At 62.5% G+C, this 19,210-nt stretch overlaps 2 protein-coding genes across 2 annotated transcripts; both read right to left on the bottom strand.

The window, feature by feature from the left end:
- Positions 1 to 1,640: 1,640 nt before the first annotated feature.
- YJU2 (YJU2 splicing factor homolog) lies at positions 1,641 to 12,127 on the bottom strand. The gene is made up of 8 exons (XM_079116202.1): positions 11,978 to 12,127; positions 10,315 to 10,415; positions 8,999 to 9,143; positions 7,308 to 7,442; positions 5,313 to 5,494; positions 4,267 to 4,387; positions 3,062 to 3,188; positions 1,641 to 2,149 (listed from the first exon to the last, which is right to left on the bottom strand). Exons 1-8 carry the CDS (start codon positions 11,999 to 12,001, stop codon positions 2,037 to 2,039), a joined length of 948 nt encoding a protein of 315 aa, XP_078972328.1. The 5' UTR covers positions 12,002 to 12,127; the 3' UTR covers positions 1,641 to 2,036.
- Positions 12,128 to 12,238: 111 nt separating this feature from the next.
- Positions 12,239 to 18,547, bottom strand: EBI3 (Epstein-Barr virus induced 3). The gene is made up of 5 exons (XM_079116203.1): positions 17,960 to 18,547; positions 17,190 to 17,313; positions 16,173 to 16,351; positions 14,751 to 14,908; positions 12,239 to 14,177 (listed from the first exon to the last, which is right to left on the bottom strand). The coding sequence occupies exons 1-5, from the start codon at positions 18,021 to 18,023 to the stop codon at positions 14,025 to 14,027; spliced, it is 678 nt and encodes a 225-aa protein (XP_078972329.1). The 5' UTR covers positions 18,024 to 18,547; the 3' UTR covers positions 12,239 to 14,024.
- Between the last annotated feature and the right edge of the window lie 663 nt (positions 18,548 to 19,210).

The following is a 19,210-nucleotide window of genomic DNA, read 5'->3' as shown; positions in this document are numbered from 1 at the left end:
TCAAATGCCTCTGGGTTCAGTCCCTGGCACCAAAAACAAACAAAAGCACAACAGGCCAAGGGCCAGATTTTGCCTATGGATTGTTGTTGCAATTATTTGATTTATTTTACTATTGTACATAGTATGATAAAAATACATTGTACAAAATCCTTTTTATGTATATATTAATTCCATTATACCACATTTTTATATGTGTTGTTTCTATTTTTTTTTAAATTTTGTAGTTTACAATACGGTCAGGCTAAAATCTAATGCTGTTAGATAAATAATGGTAACAGATGAACTTGGCAAAAGTTAAGGTAGCTGGGCATGATGGAAGTTTAAGAAACAGTCCAAGTGAATAAATCAAAAGAAACCAGGGAAGCCAGGCGCACATCTACAATCCCAGCAACTCAGGAGGCTGAGATAGGAGGATCGCAAATTTGAGGCCAGCCTCACCAACTTAGTGAGACTCTCAGCAACTTGGCGAGACTCTGTCTCAAACTAAAAATTTCAGAAAGGGCTGGGGTTGTGGCTCGGTGGTGGAGCGCCCCAGTACAACCCCTCAGAGCCACAACAGGAGAACCAAGCAGGAGGCTGGTTCCAAGCCAGGGCCTAGGGAGGCGGCCGGGGCGGGAGCCACTGGAATCTCAGCTCACTGGCAGGTCCTGCCCTCCAAGGCCACATTCAGCTGCCAGCCTGACACTGCCCCATCCGCTGACCGTCACCAGCTGCCACCGTCAGTGGGGTCCTCGTAGGGCACCCTGGCTGGTCCTGCGGCGGTTTCCCAGGAAGGTCTGGCAGAGCTGCTTTGCACCCCAGTCATGGTGCCCTCATCTCTCAGGGACGGTCCCTCCCTCGCCACACAGGCACTCATTTGCAGAGGCTGCCCGACAGGAGACCGTGGGGGCCGCCTGGGAGCCCAGGCCCTGGCTTGGTGAGGAGGAGACCCCGGCAGGCCCTGGGGTCAGGACTTGGCCTCTCCCCTCCCTCTGCGCTGCTGGGGTGAACCTGGGGCACCCGCGTGCCGCCGTCCCGCCTCTGGCCCACACTCCACCCCAGGGGGCCCGGCGGCCCTCACGCGCCTCCTTCCAGCCGCAGGCCCACTTCTGTAGGTCCCGGAGGACACGTGCCCACGTTGATTCAAGAGGTAGCCTGCCCACACTGCGCCTCTGAACAACGGCGACACCCGATGTCCCCAGGAGGGACGTCGCTCACGTGCTGGAAGCTTCCCGGGCAGGGAAGAGGGAGGTGGCTGGTCACAGGGCTGATGTCCTTGGAAGGAATGAGGTCTTCTCACAGGACCCGTTAGTTCTCGAAAACCTGGGTCATAAGAGTGAGCCTGTCCCTCCCCACCCCTGCTTCCTGTCTCACCGTGTGACCCCTCCCTCTGGCACATATTCCTGCCACATGTGATGCCACATGCCAGGTGATGCAATCAAGGGTGCCCTTGCCAGAGCCCAGCCGATACCAGCACCATGCCTGGGAACCTCCAGGAACTGTGAGCTACATAAACCTTTTTTTATAAAGGACCCAACCTCAGGCACTGTGTTATGGATGAAAATGGACTCAGTGGCTGAATTCTGGCACAAACAATGCTACACTGTGGTTGCAAAGCCCCGAACTCTCAGCTTGGTGCTGAGGCCTCAGCCCGGAGCCCCTCCTATGGGTGCCTGGCCAGTGAGGCTGGCCCTTTTGTTGGTTCTAGACAGTCTTGTGGGGGAGGGATGGAGCCAAGTAGGGAAGGACAGGCTCAGAACAGGCCGACGTCTCCAGGACGGTCCAGCAAGTGGGCAGGAGGCCGTGCGGAACTGGGCTGCTGCAGGAGGCTCAACCCTTGGACCCCGTGTCAGGTGGGAAGGAGTTGGGGCTGGGGTGCTGCCGAGCCGCTGCGGACGGCAGAGAAGCCGAGTCCCTAGAGCGCCGCGGGCACTTGGCCTGGGTGAAGCTGGTGCTTGCTGCTCAGGGCTCAGGTAGTGGGGAGGCCCCGGCCCTGGCCTCCTGCCTCGGGCACGGCTGACGCAGAGCGGTGATGCCCCTCGGCCAGGGTGGCGCGCTCAGTCGCTGCCATCGCTGTCTCCACTGTCCCCATATGCGCCCAGCTGGCTCAGGGAGGAGGCGGCAGGTGCTCGGGCTGCAGGGTCTGTGGCCTTCTCGCTCTCCAGGGCGCCTGTGCGGAGAGGAGAGGGTCAGCGCCCACCGTCCTGGAGAGCCGGATGGGGAGCTCTGGGGCAGGAGGCCCAGCCCGTGTGGAGGGCCGGGGGCCTGCTGCGGGTCTGCGCCTGGGGCCCACGTGCCCTAGACGTGAAGTGCCCGGCGGAGGGGGGGCCTCCAGTCCACTGTGGCCCCTGAGGGAGCGGGCGGCGGGGCCCACCACCGGCCCGGCTGTGTGGTTCCAGGAAGGCCCTGGTATCTGGCAGAGGGGGCCGCGGGGCATAGGCCACGTGGCTCAGGGCACCTGGAAGCCCAGCAGGGACGCCCACCAGCTCCCCACCAGCCTGAGGGCCTGCCAGTCAGCATTTCTACTTGAGTGTTCTAAAAACGATTCTTTAAAACATTTTCTCGCTGTCAGTGGACTTGGTATTCACACGTGGTGCTTAGGGTCCGGCCCAGGGCCTCGACAGGCCAGGAGAGCGCTCTGCAGCCCCCACGTGAATTCTGAAGGACAGGACCAGGCTGGTGGGCGTCCCTGGATGGGGCCAGGTGAGCAGGCAGCAGGGGGCTCAGCCCCAGGACCCGGCTCTCACCCGCCGCCCTCCCTCGCAGGTGCGGACGTGGGGTGGGGTTGTGCAGCGTGCACCCCGCCAGCGTCCCCAGGTGGAGACCCCAGGCACCAACCCGGTTCGTGACACTGGAGGATGGGTGGCAGCCCCGGGGTGGGGCTCGTGGTGACTGTGACCTGGACTCCACGTGTGAGCGCAGGGACGGGCGGGCCTCCTGCCCCAGCAGCCTCGGCCCTGAGGGGCCTCCTCCTCCTGTGTGAAAGCACCCCTCCCGTCCCCCGTTCCAGGGGCTGGCCCCGGGGGAGCTTCTAGAACCCGATGGTGGCCACGGGAGGCAGGGCGCAGCTCAGGGACCTCACCTGGGCTGGGTGCGGGTCCCCGCCCCGAGCGCCCGTCGGTCTCAGTCTTGGTCTTCTTCACCACGACCAGGCCCGACAGCTGGGCCTTGCTGCCCAGGGTCGCTGCCTTCCTCTTGGCCTTTGGGGCCTGTGGGTGACCAGACGTGAGTGGTCTGCCCCAGGCCAGCCCTCTCTGCCCCCTGCCCCCAGCCGTGCCCTGCTGGGTCTGCTGCTGGAGGGGTCTCCGTCGCCGGACAGCTGCGGCTCACCCTGGTCTGCACTGTGGCTCCCTGTGGCCCCGGGCTGTGTCTCGCTGTCCGCCATCCCTCGCGCCCCGCCCCTCCCTGCCTGGTGGGCTCCTGCGCGTCCCTCAATGCCCGACTCGAGCGCCCCTCCTGCGATTGCAGGGACACTGCCTGTTGGCGCCCACCGTCCCTGCTACTGCCTGTGGGCTGTGCCCCCAGCCACGTGGGGGCTCCGGTCTCCATGCTGCTCTGCTGCTCTGGAAGGCAAGCAGCACGTCTGAGGCTGAGTGAGAACGGGGAGGAGCACGGGGGCACGAAGGGGCACGAGGGGCAGCCCTGGGGCTGGGGGCCCTGTGGGGCTGTGGCTGGGGTGCGGTGGGCGAGGGGCGAGGGCAGGCGGGTGTGAGCACAGGTGGCGCAGCACCTCTCGAGGCCTCGGTGGGGACAGCGCTTCTGCAGGTGCTGGGGCAGCGTGGAGGGAGGCAGGGGGCACAGAGACGGGAGGGGCGGTGGGCAGGACCCGAGGCACAGCCCCACCCTGCGAGCAGGCCCTAGGCAGGGGCGGGCGGGTGGCAGGAGGGGACGAGTGGTCATGGCCACAGCGCTTTGCTTTCCTGGTGCTGGGGAGGAACCCAGGCCTGGTGGGGTGTGAGCTGAATCCCAGCCTCCAGGCCAGGTTCTGGCCGAGGGGAACGTGAGGGGACCCCGGCAGGCCACACCGAGTCCGCAGGAGGCTCGTCACCCCCGGCTGAAAGGTGGTGCTGTGGGCCAGCTGGGCCCACAGAGCAGGGACAGGCGCCCTGGCAGCCCTGGACGCCCCGGGGACGGGCACGTGAGCAGAACCAGGGTTCACTCTGCCCCGAGCCGGCGTGGCCCACGGTCGCCGCACACAGGACCTAGGCAGCACGAGTACTTGCAGGGCCACGGGCCTAGCTGTCTGGGGCAGTCGGGCTGCTGGCGACTCCGTCCCGTTGCACCCACCTCGTGCAGGATGGCGGTGGGCGTGGGTCGGGGCGCGGGCCAGGGCGGGGTGGGCGTAGCCTCGTCCTCCGAGTCGGAGTCCTCCAGCAGCCTCCGCCTCCGAGCTTCCTCCAGCAAGGCCCTGCGGGAGGCCACAGGCTTGAGGACATCTATGGGGACAGTGCCGGCACCCCTGCGGGCGGCGCGGGCCCTACTCTTTTCCCGACAGGAGACGTGTACACAGACAACGTTTTAAGAAACTCGCTCCTCCTGCTTCACTGAGGGGCCTGGGGCCGGGTGCCTGGGCGCTGTAGCCAGGTCTGGATTACAACCCTGGTCACGGACCGTTCGGGACTGTCTGGGACCCCGACCTCAGCCCCTGGGCCCTGCTGAGGACCACACCGGTTGCCAGGGCAGTAGGGAGGTGGCCAGGTGCTGGAAAGGCAGATCGCTGTCGCGGAGTACAGTGACTGCCCCAGGTGCCATCAAGCACTGCTATGCTCTGACCCCACCCAAGGCCAGGGGACAGAAGACAGATCAGTAGGACAGGAGTGGCCAGCAAAGGAGTGTGGCTCTAGGAAGTGCCAGAGTGGTCAGTGGGATGGGCACTGACCAAGAAGGCCTGCAGCTGTGACCCCAGAATGTGGCTGGGGCCTGGCGTGGGGCTCCCCCGCCCACAGGGGCTCCTGGCCTAAGCCATGGGTGCAGCAGGAACTGCTCTCCCCTGGGGCCTGGGAGGCTGGCACACCTGGCCGGACCTGAGTGGCCCAGAGCCTGCGGTGACATTCCACTCTGCCACCCAGCTCACTGTGGGGAGAACTGAGTGACCCCCTAGATGATTCTGGAAGCCCAGCCTGGTGCCCCAGCTCCCCTGGCACCATTTCCAGCAGTTGGCTCCACTCTGCTCAGGTGGCCTGGTGGGGCAGCACCTGCCCAGCACCAGAGGACCCATGGCCAAGGGGACCCTGGGGACCTCTGGGCCTGCGCAGTCTCGAGGACCTCAAAGACCGACGCGGGGGACAGCGAGGTGGGCTTGCAGGGCAGGTCCGGGAGGGGCCGGGGCTCACGCCGTCTCCCGCTCGTCCTCCTCCTGCTGCCGCTGCCGACGCTCCTCCTCAGACAGGCGGTGCCGCCGCAGCATGGCCTCGAAGTCCACGTGCGCCTGCCGCTGGTTCAGGTCCTTCAGCTCCTGCAGGTTCTCCAGCACCTCCATCTCCAGCTTGGAGTCCTTGGTGCGGTTCTCCAACACCTGGGGGCACCGGGGGCGGCCCAGGGCTGTGTCCCTGCTCTGGGGTCACCACCCTGGGCACCTCCCTCCTCCCAGGAGGCCCCTGCTGAGCCAATGCCTGGGAACCCTGCGGCTCGGGAGGGGATGACTGCCAGAGGCCGTGTGCAGTGGGAGCTGAGCACTCAGCAGAGGGTGGACAGGGCCCAGCTCCAGAGAAGCCTGATCCCGGCCTGGCACCATCCCGGGACAATCTGTAAAGGACCAACCAGCACCTGCTCCGTGGCGCTGGGCTAAGGTTCCCAAATAGCATGGAAGAAAAGGGGCTCAGGGAGGCGAGGTCAGTGCCCCAGGTCACTTTGTGGTGACTTTGTGGTCAGTAAACCGGGCTGTGGACACTGCCTGGGTGCTTCCTGGCTGTGTGGCCTGGCCAGGTCTGCCCTCTGGAACTGGCCACCAGGTGGGTGAAGACTGTCCACACATTCCTCCTGGGTCTCTCCCCCGGGGCATGAGCAGAACACTGACTGGCACCTGACAGGATATGGTGGAAGTGACGTGGCTCCTGAGCAGAGGATAGGATGGTTTGCTCTGGGGGCTGCGGCCGGTGGTGGGCAAGTCCAAGCAGTGCCAGAGCGCTGCCCCGGGACGGGGTGCCGAGGGCCCTCACCCACAGCCACAAAACAATCAGCAGGGCATAGGCCCCTCCGCCCTAGTGGCCAATGGCTTGACTGCAGCCTTGTGAGCGACCCTGAGCCAGGGACGCCCAGCTGAGCCCTCGGGGATTCGGGACTCTGGCGTCTCAGAATCAGGTGAGGCCAAGTGCTGCCCGAAGCTGCTAAGCTAGGTGGCTCATTATGTGGCATAAGTGGCTGATCCCAGGTGTCACCCTGCCATCAGCCAGAAGTGACTCCAGGACAGACATGGCCCTGGGCAGCCCCAGGCCCACAGCAAACCCGCGTCAGGGTCCGTTTCCATGGCTGCTGAGGCTGTTGACGTGGGCAGGGGTCCAGGAATGGACAGGGCCCAGGGTGGGGCGTGGGGGATGGGGAAACAGCAGACGTACATCCAACGGACGGTGAGTCACTCTCTTTTTGCAGTGCTGGGTGGAAGGGGTCTGTGCCCCTGCTGAGCCTGTCTCCCCCACTGAGCGCCCCCAGACCCCAGGTGGCGCCTTTCCAAGGAACCACCACCACCCTAGCGACAGCCTGGGGCGCCGACTGTGGCGTCCTGCTCCACCAGGATTCCAGCAGGGACTCCCTAGGCCCCCAGCCTCAGGGCAGAGTCGTCAACCCCGATTTACTAATGGGGACAGAGGCTCAGAGCGGACCCATGGCCTCCTGAGCTCACGGAGGCCGGGCCTTCCTTCTGTCCTGCTTGTGGAGCGGGGCCAACGGGCTGGCAGCCATCTGAGGTGACTCGGGGCCCTGGCAGGGCAGGCCCACGGCCTCCTGGTTTGAGTGGTCAGGAGTCCCCGCGTCATCTCGAGGGGACTCACTGGCTGGACGCGGGCTGCAGGACCCGCTTCAGTCGCCTCCAGGTGTGGGCAGAGCTCGGGTCCTCCAGGGCGGAGGCCGTGCGCTGGGCCTCTCCTGGCTCCCAGGGGCCCCATCCCTTCCCTGCCTGGCACCCCCACTCCACGGTGCCCTAACTCTAGACTGGATTTGAGGGGCAGGGTGACAGACCAGGCCCCTCCAGAGCAGCCCCTGGGTGAGGACAGGGGCACCAGTGTGGGCCAAGGGAGGAGGAGCCTTCCTTGTCGCGAGCCACGCACTACAGAGCGTGAGAATCGGGAGCCCCAGGGGGCGTGTGGGCCGTCCGCCCCGCGGGGCAGGCTCACCTTCATGGGGTTGTTCAGCTCCTCGTCCTCCCGCTCCTTCTGCACTCGCTTCTCCTCCTCCTCCAGCAGCTTCTCAGCCTGGAAGTTCCTCGTGGCTCCATGCTCCATGCTGTAGTCCGTGTTCTCGGGGTCTGTCTGTGGAGCAAGCAGGCAGTCACTCTGCTCCCGGTGCAGACAGCAGGGCAGCCTGCTCCCTCTCACAGGTTTTAGCTCCATCTTTTTCTTTTTCCTGCCTTATTGCTTTGGCAGCCATGGTGCTTCCTTTCTAGTCCAGTCTGTGCACAGGCCCAACTCCCCGGCTGGGGCTCGACCCTTCCCTGACCTTCCTCCTCACCTCCACCCTCTGCTCTCTGCCCTTGGCACATGGGCAGACCAGTCTCCAGACCTCCGCCCAGTGTGTTCCCCTTCCCTGCGTGCGTGCGCGACACCGTCCTGGGTGTGAGTCCCACCGGCAAGTATGAATACAGTGTGCCCCACGGCTGTTCACAGAACGCAGCCTCCAGGACTAACCCTGGAACAGATGCTGAAATCCACACCCAGTGTCTGATGTGGCAAATGGTGATGTCCCTGTTGGTGTCTTCCTGGGACAGATGTACCCCGGCTAGGGGAGACTGATGCTAGGGCAGCAGGTGGGGTGGACAGAAGCCGCCTGGCTACCTTATGACCTTCCTGTAGATCTAGGAGGAAGGGGAAGAGAGTAACCTCTACACATGTGTGGGTGCTAGGAAAAAGGTTTTCGGCAGCCCTGGGGAGGGTAACCAGCCAGACACTCAATCTCTGAGCCACATCCCAGCCCTTTTTATTTTGAGACCAGGTCTTGCTAAGTTGCTGAGGCTGGAACCTGCCATCCTCCTGCCTCAGCCTCCTGAGGGGCTGGTACTGTAGGAGTGTGTCACTGTGCCTGTCCTGCCTAGAAACATTGTTTTAATGGTGTAAGCAAACATCATGGGCGTCTGCCCCTCTGCACTGGGCCTGGCTGGGCAGGCAGCCGCAGAGCAACTGCTGGAGCCTTTTCCCGCAGTGCTGTCTGGATTCTGCTCTAGTCCATGTCCACACACCCATCAGTAAACGTGTCCTCGTTATTAAGGGTTGAGACCAGTGATCTGTTGGTCTTGGAAATACATATGCATACTGGATTCAGGTTAAAAGCTATTTTTTCTTTTTTTTTTTTTTTTAGTACGAGGGATTGAACCCAGGGGCGCTCAACCACTGAGCCACGACCTGGCCTTTTTATTTTTTATTTTGAGACAAGGTCCCACTGAGTTGCTCAGGGCAGTGGAAGGACAGGAGTCCCCCTGAGTCACTGAGTGGACCACCGTGCCTAGACTAAAATGTATAATTTTTTAAGATGGACTTCTTGTTCGTTTTAATAAAGATGATTTTTAGTTGCAGAAAAACAAAGCTTCTGGTAAACAAACAAACAACAACATCAAAAAAGCCACGGAAGCCCTCAACACTGCAGAGGTATGGAGAGCAAATGTTCAGGAGACTCAGGCTCTCCCCGAATGTGGAGGTAGCACCCGGCAAACGGTGCCTCTGCAGCCCGTGGAAGGCGCCCGAGCAGGCGCCTGCTCACCGGCTCCTCTCGCAGCCCCTGCCAGGCTGCTGCCAGCTGCTGCCGCATGTACCACACCGCCAGGGTCCCCTCCCCAGGGTGGCTGTAGAGCGGGGACCGGCCCGGCTGGCCCTACCTTAAAAGTGATCTCCGCCAGGCAGCGGGTGCACTTGATGTAGAACCGGAAGATGGGCAGGCCCAGGTAGACCTCGTTCTGCACCGTCTCCTTGCGAGCGTTGAACTTCTTCCCCTTGTAGATGTACTCCCCGCACGTCTTACACCTGGGGCAGCACGGGACTCTGCTGTGGCAGCCTGTGACTCCTGGGGTGCAGCCAGGGCTGAGGCAGGGCTCCCTCCTCGTGAGCAGCCCTGGCCCCGTCTCCTCTCTGGGGCTTCTGACCACATGCTGCCTCCTGGGAGCACTCAGCCTGGGGAGGCTGGCCTACCCGACCCTCCTGGAACGAGCCTGGTGCTCAGGGACATCCAGGACACCATGCAGAGGTTGACAGAGCTCCTGCCCCCCGGCCTCCTTCCTTCCCCGCTTCTGCTCAGGCCCTATGCTCCCTGGCCCCAGCACACCTGCCTCCTGGTCTTCCTACAGGCACCTCCATCTTGGTCCCACCTCAGGGTCTTTCCCACAGCCCATGACACCTTCTTCCTCAGCCCCCAACTCCACTGGTGCTTCTTTTGACATTTCTCTGCTGACCCTAGCTAGGCGACCCTCCTGCCACACCCCAGCCAGTCACTCCTCTTTCCTGATGACATGTCCACACGTGCCCTGTGTGCATCCACCTGAGGACCTATCATCTGCACTTCCCATGAGATGGCGGGCCCCAGGGCTGTGACCCAGCACCCGTGGTACATACGGGCACCTGGCAGGGCCTGAAAAATAACTGATTGCTGAAGGAGGAAGTGAATGAATGAAGGAGACAATAAAGGAGCAGGCCCACATCACAACTGCCCCAGAGGTGTCTCTGACAGGTGCGCGGGATCTCAGGTACGCTGATGGCACACGCTGTGTGACTCAGAGTCAATCACAGCGATTTGAAAGGGGGAGAAAGGTCAAGGTCTGAGGCCCTGGGAGGGTGGCGAGGCCATGGGGGAGGCTGAGCTAGTGGGACAGGAGGGGCGAGGCCGGCCCACAGCTTCAGACAGATGGCGGTTCCTGCGAGACCCGAGGCAGCAAAGGCCTGGCTGACAGAGGAGCCCAAGTGCAGGCGCAGGGCCCGCTCTGTGCTCACTCTCGCACTGCGGGCCAGATGAAGCGGGCTCGCTACCGCTTAAGAGATCAGAGACTGACTTGAAGGAAGGGCAGGGAGGCATGGAGCAGCTACTGGCTCACCGGGTCAGCGTTCAAGCCAGGTTGGGGACCTGGGCTGCACCCTGGGGCAGGCCAGCTTTGTGGACGTGTCACCGGGTCTGTGAATGGTGGGGGTGCCCAGGGACACTCACCTCATGTTGAACGGGGCCATCAACCGCACCACGTACTGCCGGTCCTTGGGGAGTTTGAGTTTGGGGATCTTTGACGGGTCAAAGTCAGGTGGGTAGTATTTCTACAGAGAGGAAGGAAGTGTCAGGGCTGTTTTGCTGTTTTCGATGTGGAGGCAGGCTGTGGGCAAAGCAAGGGGACTGGGGGCCTCGTGGGGCCCAAGAGCATCCCAGGGCGGGGGACGCCAGGGAGTCCTCCCAGGATGCAGCCCCCACTGCCGAGGTTTATCACACCAAAGGATTCCAAGAATCATCAGCCAAGGCCCTGGAGGTGAGGTCAAGCAGGTGGCGAAGACACAAGTTTCCAGAATCTTCTGCAAGCAGGGTCTCAAGATGCACAGAATGACACCAATGGGTCATGATAATATGTGTGAAATGTAGTCTACCAGGGAGTCTCCCAGAGACCCACGGTTGTGTTGGGGACAGTCACAGAGACCTTTCTTCCCGGCATGTGCAAAGATTCTAGACTCCCAGAAAAGCCCCAGGGCTTCAGCACCAACCACACTGTTGGCACAAACAGCACAGGTACCAAGAGCCACTCTCATCAGGGAACCATCCTGAAATTCAAGCCCCCAGACACCAGCCAAGAGAAAACATGGCAAGCAGTCTTTTTTGTCTTAGTGCCTGTTTTTCTGCAATGTGGGGAAGGCCTCCAAGGCCTCACACATGCTAGAGAGAGCTCCACCTCTGAGCTGCACAAACCCCCACCACCCGCCAGGCTTTTGACTTTGACAGGATCTTGCTAAGTTGCCCAGGCTGCCCTCCAACTTGTCGTCCTCCTGCCTCAGCCTCCCAAGTCGCTGGGATTACAGGCATGGGTCACTGCACACAGCAGACCTTTCTAAGGAGGGCAGCTCATGCCTGCTCTTGTAACTCTTCTTTGCACAGGAGCCGAGGTGAGAAGTAGGACAGCCTGTTTGGGTTATAAAAACAACTCCAGTGCAGAATCAGAAAATAAGGCACTTCGTGTTTGGAGATCTCAGATACCTAGTGAACCTCAAGCACCAGAGTGCCCTGTTTCCCTCGCCTCGAGGAATCCTTGCAGAGATTCTAGGAGAGAGTAAAATGTGCCTATTTTACAGAAGAGGAAACCGAACCTCCCCCGCTTCAGCTACTCAGGAATCAGATTTGGTGACACAACGGTGGGGAAAACTGGTGTGTTACATGTGCTAACAGACTTCTGATGTCCCCTCAACAGATGGGGGGAAACTGAGTAACCTGGGATGGTCTCCCACTTACAGAGCCAGTGTGGCAAAGTCTAGCCCTTCCAAGGACCACGATTGGCTAGAGCCACCAAGAGGGCAGTCTCACCCAGGTTAAAAAAGGCCCCGCCCACGCAGAACGTGATTGGATAAATCCCTCAAGAAACTCCAATCTAGTGAAGGGATTGGATGATCACAAGCTCCGCCCCCAAAGGTGAGCTGGTACACCCTAGCCCGGAAGAAAAGACTCAGCGAAGGCCCACCCCCGGAGGACGGTGATTGGGAGGAGTTTGGGAAGCCCCTCCCCAGGGAAGGCCGTTGAAGAGGAAAAAAAAGTTCCACAAGGAAATCACAGGAAGTCCGCTCCCCCGGAAGTTCCCCGATGTCCCGCTCCAGGTAGAAAGCCCTGGTCGTCGAATACGTACGTTTAAAACTTTCCGCTCCGACATCTTTGCCTCCTACTCGTCACGCTAGCCCCAGAGAACGGGCTAGATTCGTTATTTATGGAGCCTGTCTCCTACTTCCGCTTACGTCACTTCCGTCGGCTTCTATTCCTGACTGCAGCCCACCCAGCTCGCCTTTCTCATTGGCTCTGACTCCAGCCTATCAAGCTTCGAGTCCCTCCTCCCTCCGGAGTTCGAATTTCGGTGGCGCGAAAGAAAGGTTCTGGGGTGGGTCTGGATTCGAGAAGAGGGAGGAGGCGCTGCGCCCTCTGAGCCGTCTGCGCGGTTCTGTCCCCGCGCGACGTGGCGACGCCGCTGTCGCTTCTTCAGTCCGGCAAGCGTGTTAGGCGCGCTCGCCCGGGGCCAGGTGGCTCCGCCTTCTCTGCCCTGCCGCGCCCACGCGGAGTGTGCTCCCGGCCGGGCCTGGGACGGTCCCCGGGGGCTGGGACGCCGGGAGCCCGCCGGCGGGCCAGCGCCCCTGCCCCCCGCCGCCTCGGACGCGGCGAGCGGGCGCTGCCCCGCGGCCCCGGGTTTGGCCGTAAGTGACCGCCTTCCGCGGTACCAGGGGACGGAGACCGCGCCCCGCCGACCACGCCAGGCGGTGGAGGGAGCGACCGCGGGAGACCCTGGAGCGCGGTGGGCGGCTGGTGTGCCTGGCGAGTGACCCCAGCTCCTGGTGGTGGAGCAGCGCGGCGCCTTCGGGGTGCCGAGGGGCAGGCGGTGGCTTTGAGGTCCCCGGCCTCTACCGTGCCAGCCTGCTTCCGTTGGCACTTCACCTACCCTCTGCCTTATAAGGGCCTTTGCGACTGTACTGGGCGCAGCCACATAATTCAGGCTCACTCCCCTTAGGCGTCATTGATTTTCTGGAAGGTCTTTCCTCTTCACCATACTTTGAGGTCCTCTGGTTGTGGCAGGAACCGTATTCACAGGTTCCAGAGATTAGGGCGCTGGTGTCTTACTCTGCCTGCGGTGGCCAGCTGGTGAGGGGGGCTCTCCACCAGGGCTCTTGAGCTGAGACCTGAAGCCCATGCATTTTCTCAGACCTTCAGGGCCTGGCTCCCTTCAGGGTCCTGGGAGAGATCTTCCCAGCACCCTCTTGTCCTTTTTTCAGTCTTCCATAGGGATGCTTAGGTCTGGGCCACTTCGAGGAGGGAGTGGAACAAGCCTGAACCAAAGGATTCTGCTGACACATTCCAGGCAGAACCCTGGCCACCGCCTTGACTTCCCCAGGCCTGGTCTCTGGTCCAGGGCTGGCCCTGGGTGGTGGCTTCCTACATCTGTGTCCTTCTGCATCTTTCTCACCTCAGATTCATCCCTGGGGCTGAGTCCTCTCTGGGTCTTTCCTGAATGAATGGAGGGGCTCTGGTCTGGTGTGTCCCCAGTGTTCAAGTGTTGGAAAGCTAACCCAGTGCAGCAGTGTTAGGGGCATTCAGATTCCAGGGCTCTGCCCTTCAGTGGACTGATGTGTGACCTCTGCGGTTACGCGTCTGGAGAGTGGACTGCTAAGGGCAGCTTGGCCCTTGCTGCTCTTACCCTCCTGCTTCCCTGCCTTTCCACCTTCTGCCCTGGCAGGTACAGCATGAGGCCCTCGCCAGGGGCCACCACCATGCCCACAGACTTCCAGTGTCCAGAAGCAAGGGCGACCAGCCTCCATCCATTCTGCACGGCCTGGCCCCGCCCAGGCCCCTCTGTGGGTTGTTCTTTGAGCACAAAATGGACTAAGACAGGAGGGAGTCTGCTTCCATCAACGACCCTCTTCTAGTTAAATTATCTAATAAAAAGTATTTCAGGTTCACAGTTCACAAAGCCCTACAGTGTGACGGAAGGAGAGAGCATGTCCCTGTGTCACAGTTGGGGAAACTGAGGCTCAGGCAGGCAAAGCTGCTCATCAAGATTGTCCTGCTGCTGGGTGGCAGCAAAGCCAGCAGCTGCGCGCAGGCCAGGTGGATCCCACCCACCCTCTATGGACAGTGACAGAGAGGTGGTGTCCAGGACCCCGATCCCTCTGTGGGGGCCCTGGGAGGCTCCACTACAAGCGCAGGGTCATGGGGGTGGCAGCAGGGAGACTCCAGTCGCTGGGCTTCCCGTAGTCCATGAAGTCCTGGGCTGCCACCTGGATGCAGTACCGGGCGCGGGGCCGCGCAGCTCTGAGGGTGAAGGACGTGGCTTCGATGGGCCCCACCTGTGAGCGGAGGGAAGGCCCAACGTGAGGAGCAGAGTGGCCCTGCAGCCGCCAGCCCTGCCCTCCCCTGGTGTGTTTGGGGCTCGGCTTCAGCGTCCTCCAAGGGTTCCTTGTGAGCCTATGGGAGGGGTGGAATGAGGGCGCGGCTTTGGGAGGTGCGCCCAGCCCGCGGGGCTCCCTGGCGACTAAGGGACACACAGGGCTCCCTGTCCACCGCCCTATGGGGCCGTCCCAGCTGCAGCCCCTGCCCTCGGGCCTCTTTTCCTGTGAAGTGCGCCTCAGGTGCTCTGCTGGAGTGACAGACCCTCTTCACACCCAGGGCCCCTCCGGGTCCTCACCTCGGGGTCTTGGTGCTGGGCCGCAGCGATCCCTCTGGACCGCACTGGCCCTGTGGACGTGGCAGCCATGCAGTGCCCCCTGGCTGGGGCCCCGTCCAGTCCGTCGTCCTCCCTGGGCGCTGCCCGCAGTGCCCGCGCTGCGGGAACCCCTGCTTTGGCTCTGTTGACGCCCAGCACTGGGCTTGCTGGGTGCCTCCACTCACACCTAGTGACCCCACGCTCCCCTCGTCCTCACCTGGCGGAAGCGGGAGGCTCCCTGACGCTTGTAGCGGATCCAGTACTTGAGCGAGAAGACCTCCGGGAAGGGCCAGGACCGAGGGGGCTCCCACCGCACCTGCAGCCGCTGCCCAGGGAGGGGGCTCAGGCGCACGGCCTCGGGGGGGTCCGGTTTGACTGTGGGTTCAGCAGGAGGCAGGGTCGGGGTGCGGCTCCACTCGTTCACCCACCACCAAGAGCTTCCCGCGTGCCCACCACTGCCCGACTCAGGAGGAGCGGTGACCTGCACTGCCCACCGCTGCACTGTCCTCTGGAGCTCGCGACGTCAGGAAGAGGAGAACAGGTGTGAGCTGCGTGCAGCAGAAGTGGGAGTTGGACTCGCACTCACCACCGGAGAGGAGGACCCTGGTGTCCAGCGGCCACCAAGCCCTCCCTGCCCTCCCGGCCCCGTGCTGCGGGTCCACGTCAGGCCCTGGACTCTCCTGGACGTTCCTTGCCACTGGAGTCACACGCAGTGGCCTTGTGTGTGTGGCTCTCACTGACCACAAGGTCCTCAGGTCCACGCACACTGCAGCTGTCACCTCGCTCCTGCCATGGCTGAGGACGCTCTGGGCACAGGTGGACCACCGTGCCTCAGCCATCTGCAGGGAACTGCGGGCTGGCCTGCTTTTCTCCGCCCTGAGCACGGACAACTTTCTGTGGCTGTTTTCACTTCTCTTGGCTGGACGCCCAAGAGTGGAATTCGGGGTTACGTGGTGGCCCTCCGTTCCCTCTGTGCAACTGCCCGACTGTTTTTTACTAAACTCCACCAATTTTTAATAATGAGTGTTGGAAAAAAATTTTGTTTGAAATGGGGACTTGCCATATTGCCCAGACTGGCCTCAAATTTGCCATCCCTGCCTCAGCCTCCCTAGTCGCTGGAATTACAGGCGTGTACCACTGCTACAGTTACCAACATACTTGAGAGGCCTCACATGAGGTGACATCTGAGCAGAGACCTGAAGGAAGTGAAAGAAGTTGTGGAGACATGGGGACATTTAGGGGAAGGTGCTCCAGGCACAGGGCACAGGCAGTGCAAAGGCCCTGAGGCAGGACAAGCCTGATGAGCTGGAGGCACAGTGAGAAGCCCAAGCGGCTGGAGCAGAGGGGAGGGAAGACAGGAGGGAGGCAGGGAGAGGTCCGGCAGGTCGTGCGGGGGCCCTGAGGGCTGCCGGCGACTTCACCTTTGACCCTGAAGGCTGCGGGCCAGAAGGAGGGCCGGGCTCAGGGCACCCTCAGGTGGCTGCTACGGGGAGGACGGACCATGGGCACAAGGGTGGAGCAGGGACCAGGTGAGAGGACGGGGCTGGGCCGTGGGCAGAGGTGGAGGTGGCCCGAGAAGGGGCGGATGGCCCAGAGCGAGGGCCAGGTCGGTGGTGGGAGCACGCGCCGCCGCACTTACTGACGTGCTCAGCCACGAAGGGGGCGAAGCCGCTGCTGGCGCCCCCGGGGTGCACAGCCGTGACGTTGAGCACGTAGGGCGCCAGGGAGAAGAGCTGGACATCGCGGATGGTGCAGCAGGTGGCCTCGGGGGTTGGCTGGAGGCAGGGCCGGCTCTGCCCCTGGGCGGCCACTCCCAACCTGCACAGGCGGCACCAGGAGGGTCTCAGCGGGACCCCAATGAGGCGGGAGCAGGCGCAGCCCTGGTTGGGGTCCTGCTGTGACCCAGGGTTTCAGTAACACTGCAGGGGTCTGGGTTCTACATGTTCCACCTGGTGGAGCCCCAAACTGGGCAGGTCAGCTGGGTCACAGACTGGGGACTCTGGACGGCAGTCAGCGCCTTGGACCTGGGCAGCCCGAAATGGTGGGCTGTGGATGCTGGACCGGCCAGGCCCGGCAGTGCTCTCTACAGCAGCTGCGGGTTCTGTGCTGTTGTGGGGAGGCGCTGGGGTCACAGCCGGGACCTCACACGGGCTGGGCAAGCAGCGACCACCGAGCCATGCCACCCCTTTGTGTTTTATTTTGAGACTGGGTTGCCTCGGCTGGTCTTGAACTTGCGGTCCTCCCACCTCAGCCTCCCAAGGAGCTGGGATGACAGGTGTGGGCAGCGTGCCAGCTGGTTCCCCACCTCACCATGGTGCTGGGGATAGAGCCCAGGGTGCAGTGCCACTGAGCCACACCCAGGCTGGCCTTGAACTTGCCATCCTCCCACCTCAGCCTCCCCAGTCACTGGGTTGCAGGTGAGTGGACCTGCCCGACTGTTTACACGGATTTAATGCTGCTTCTAGAAGGTTCTGAAGTGCATGGGCGGCCTGTGGCAGGCTCTGTGGCCTCAGGGAGTGTATTTCTGTGGGACCAGGCTGCTCTGGAATTCCAGAGGTTGGGGTTCGGGATGTGGGTCCCCAAGGGTATGGCAGCCAGAGCTCTCGCCTCTCCCAGAAGCCCACTGCCTCCTGGAGCCCCTTCCAGCCCGGCTGACCTGTACGTGGCAATGAAGGACGTGGCCCCGGTGCAGTTGGGAGCCGGCAGCAGGGTCCAGGAGCAGTCCACGGCAACTGGGTATCTGGAGGCGCGGCATTGCACCCGGGGCTGGCTCGGAGCCACTGGGCCCCCAGAGGAAGAGAGGACATGGTCAGAGCCCGCCACACCATAGGCGCCACCTACGGGAGTGAGCAGGGGCAGGAGTGAAGGGCCCGCCTCTCCCACCCCACGCGCCATGCTTCCCAGATGGGGAGGCCCAGGTTGCAGGACCAGAGGCTCAGCCGACTCCCTCCCTCCGCCGTTCTGCTCTGGAGTGCGGTGTGCGTGTCCCCGCGTGAGCACAGGCGGTGCTGACTTCTCCCTGGAGTGGAACTGGGACCAGGACCCGGGTGGCCCTTGGTAGGACGTGGAGGGGGTCTGTGTCCAGCCCCAGCCCAACCCGCAGACGCCAGGCCATCTCCCGCCAGGGCCATGTGGGGGGCTGGCCCTGCTCTTTAGGAAGCGCTCGCGTGTCCAGCACAGCGGCAACTTCCTGCCTGGCCTTTTGACCTGCAGTGGTCGTAACCCGCAGGTGCCAGATGTGAGGACAGGGACGGCTGACCAGGAGCTGCAGGCTGTGGCCCCCCTTCCTGGCCGGCACCCTGGGGTGGTGATTCCTGTCCATCCAGTGTGAAGGCGACCCGTCCCACAGGGGCTTGCGGCTGGCCTGTGCTCCCACCCCACTCCAAACAGGCAAGGGCAAGGGGTCCACCCCGGGGGCCCACTTACCTTCCGTCCCACCGCAGGATGAGCCTGCCCAGACAGCCAGGGCCAGCAGGAGCCTCAGGGGCATGGCTGCAGTGATGTGCTTTCAGGGTCTGCTGTGAGACTTGGCAGGAGGCAGGGCACGGGGACCGGCCGGGGAAGGCCCAGCCCGCCACCGAGCCTCCCTTCCCGGGTCTGACTCACTGGCCGGTTTGGGGCCAGTGGAGAGATGAGCAAAGGCGGTGGAATCCCCAGCCCGCTTCACTGGCCACAGTGGGCGCAGGCGGCAGAGGGCTGGGGGTGGGGCCGGGACGGAGGCCCCGAAAGGGAGAAGTGACCCAGTGGCCTTTCCCAGCACACGGGCTGGGCTCCGAGCTCCTTCCCTTCCTTCCGCTAGCACAGTGGGGGTGGGGGATCCCCAGGGAGGGGGAAGAAGACACCCAGAGGGACAGACAGAGAGGGACAGGGGAGAGGAAGGAGTCTCAGAGATAAAGAGAGGAGAGAGATGGGGTCAGAGAAGGGACAGGAGGACCAGGTGGGGACTGAGGGACAGAGGAGAGATGGAGTCAGAGAAGGGACAGGAGGACCAAGGTGGGGACCGAGGGACAGAGGAGACAGATGGAGTCAGAGAAGGGACAGGAGGTCGCAGGTGGGGACCGAGGGACAGAGGAGAGATGGAGTCAGAGAAGGGACAGGAGGACCAGGGTGGGGACCAAGAGACAGAGGAGACAGATGGAGTCAGAGAAGGGACAGGAGGACCAGGGTGGGGACCGAGAGACAGAGGAGACAGATGGAGTCAGAGAAGGGACAGGAGGACCAGGGTGGGGACCGAGGGACAGAGGAGACAGATGGAGTCAGAGAAGGGACAGGAGGTCGCAGGTGGGGACCGAGGGACAGAGGAGAGATGGAGTCAGAGAAGGGACAGGAGGACCAGGGTGGGGACCAAGAGACAGAGGAGACAGATGGAGTCAGAGAAGGGACAGGAGGTCGCAGGTGGGGACCGAGGGACAGAGGAGAGATGGAGTCAGAGAAGGGACAGGAGGACCAGGGTGGGGACCGAGGGACAGAGGAGACAGATGGAGTCAGAGAAGGGACAGGAGGTCGCAGGTGGGGACCGAGGGACAGAGGAGAGATGGAGTCAGAGAAGGGACAGGAGGACCAGGGTGGGAACCGAGGGACAGAGGAGACAGATGGAGTCAGAGAAGGGACAGGAGGTCGCAGGTGGGGACCGAGGGACAGAGGAGAGATGGAGTCAGAGAAGGGACAGGAGGACCA

This window comes from Sciurus vulgaris, assembly GCF_902686455.1.
Source record: "Sciurus vulgaris genome assembly, chromosome: 16".
Taxonomy (NCBI): Eukaryota; Metazoa; Chordata; class Mammalia; order Rodentia; family Sciuridae; genus Sciurus; species Sciurus vulgaris.
Note: the sequence above shows the minus strand (reverse complement) of the source record. Positions and strands in the feature narration are given on the sequence as shown.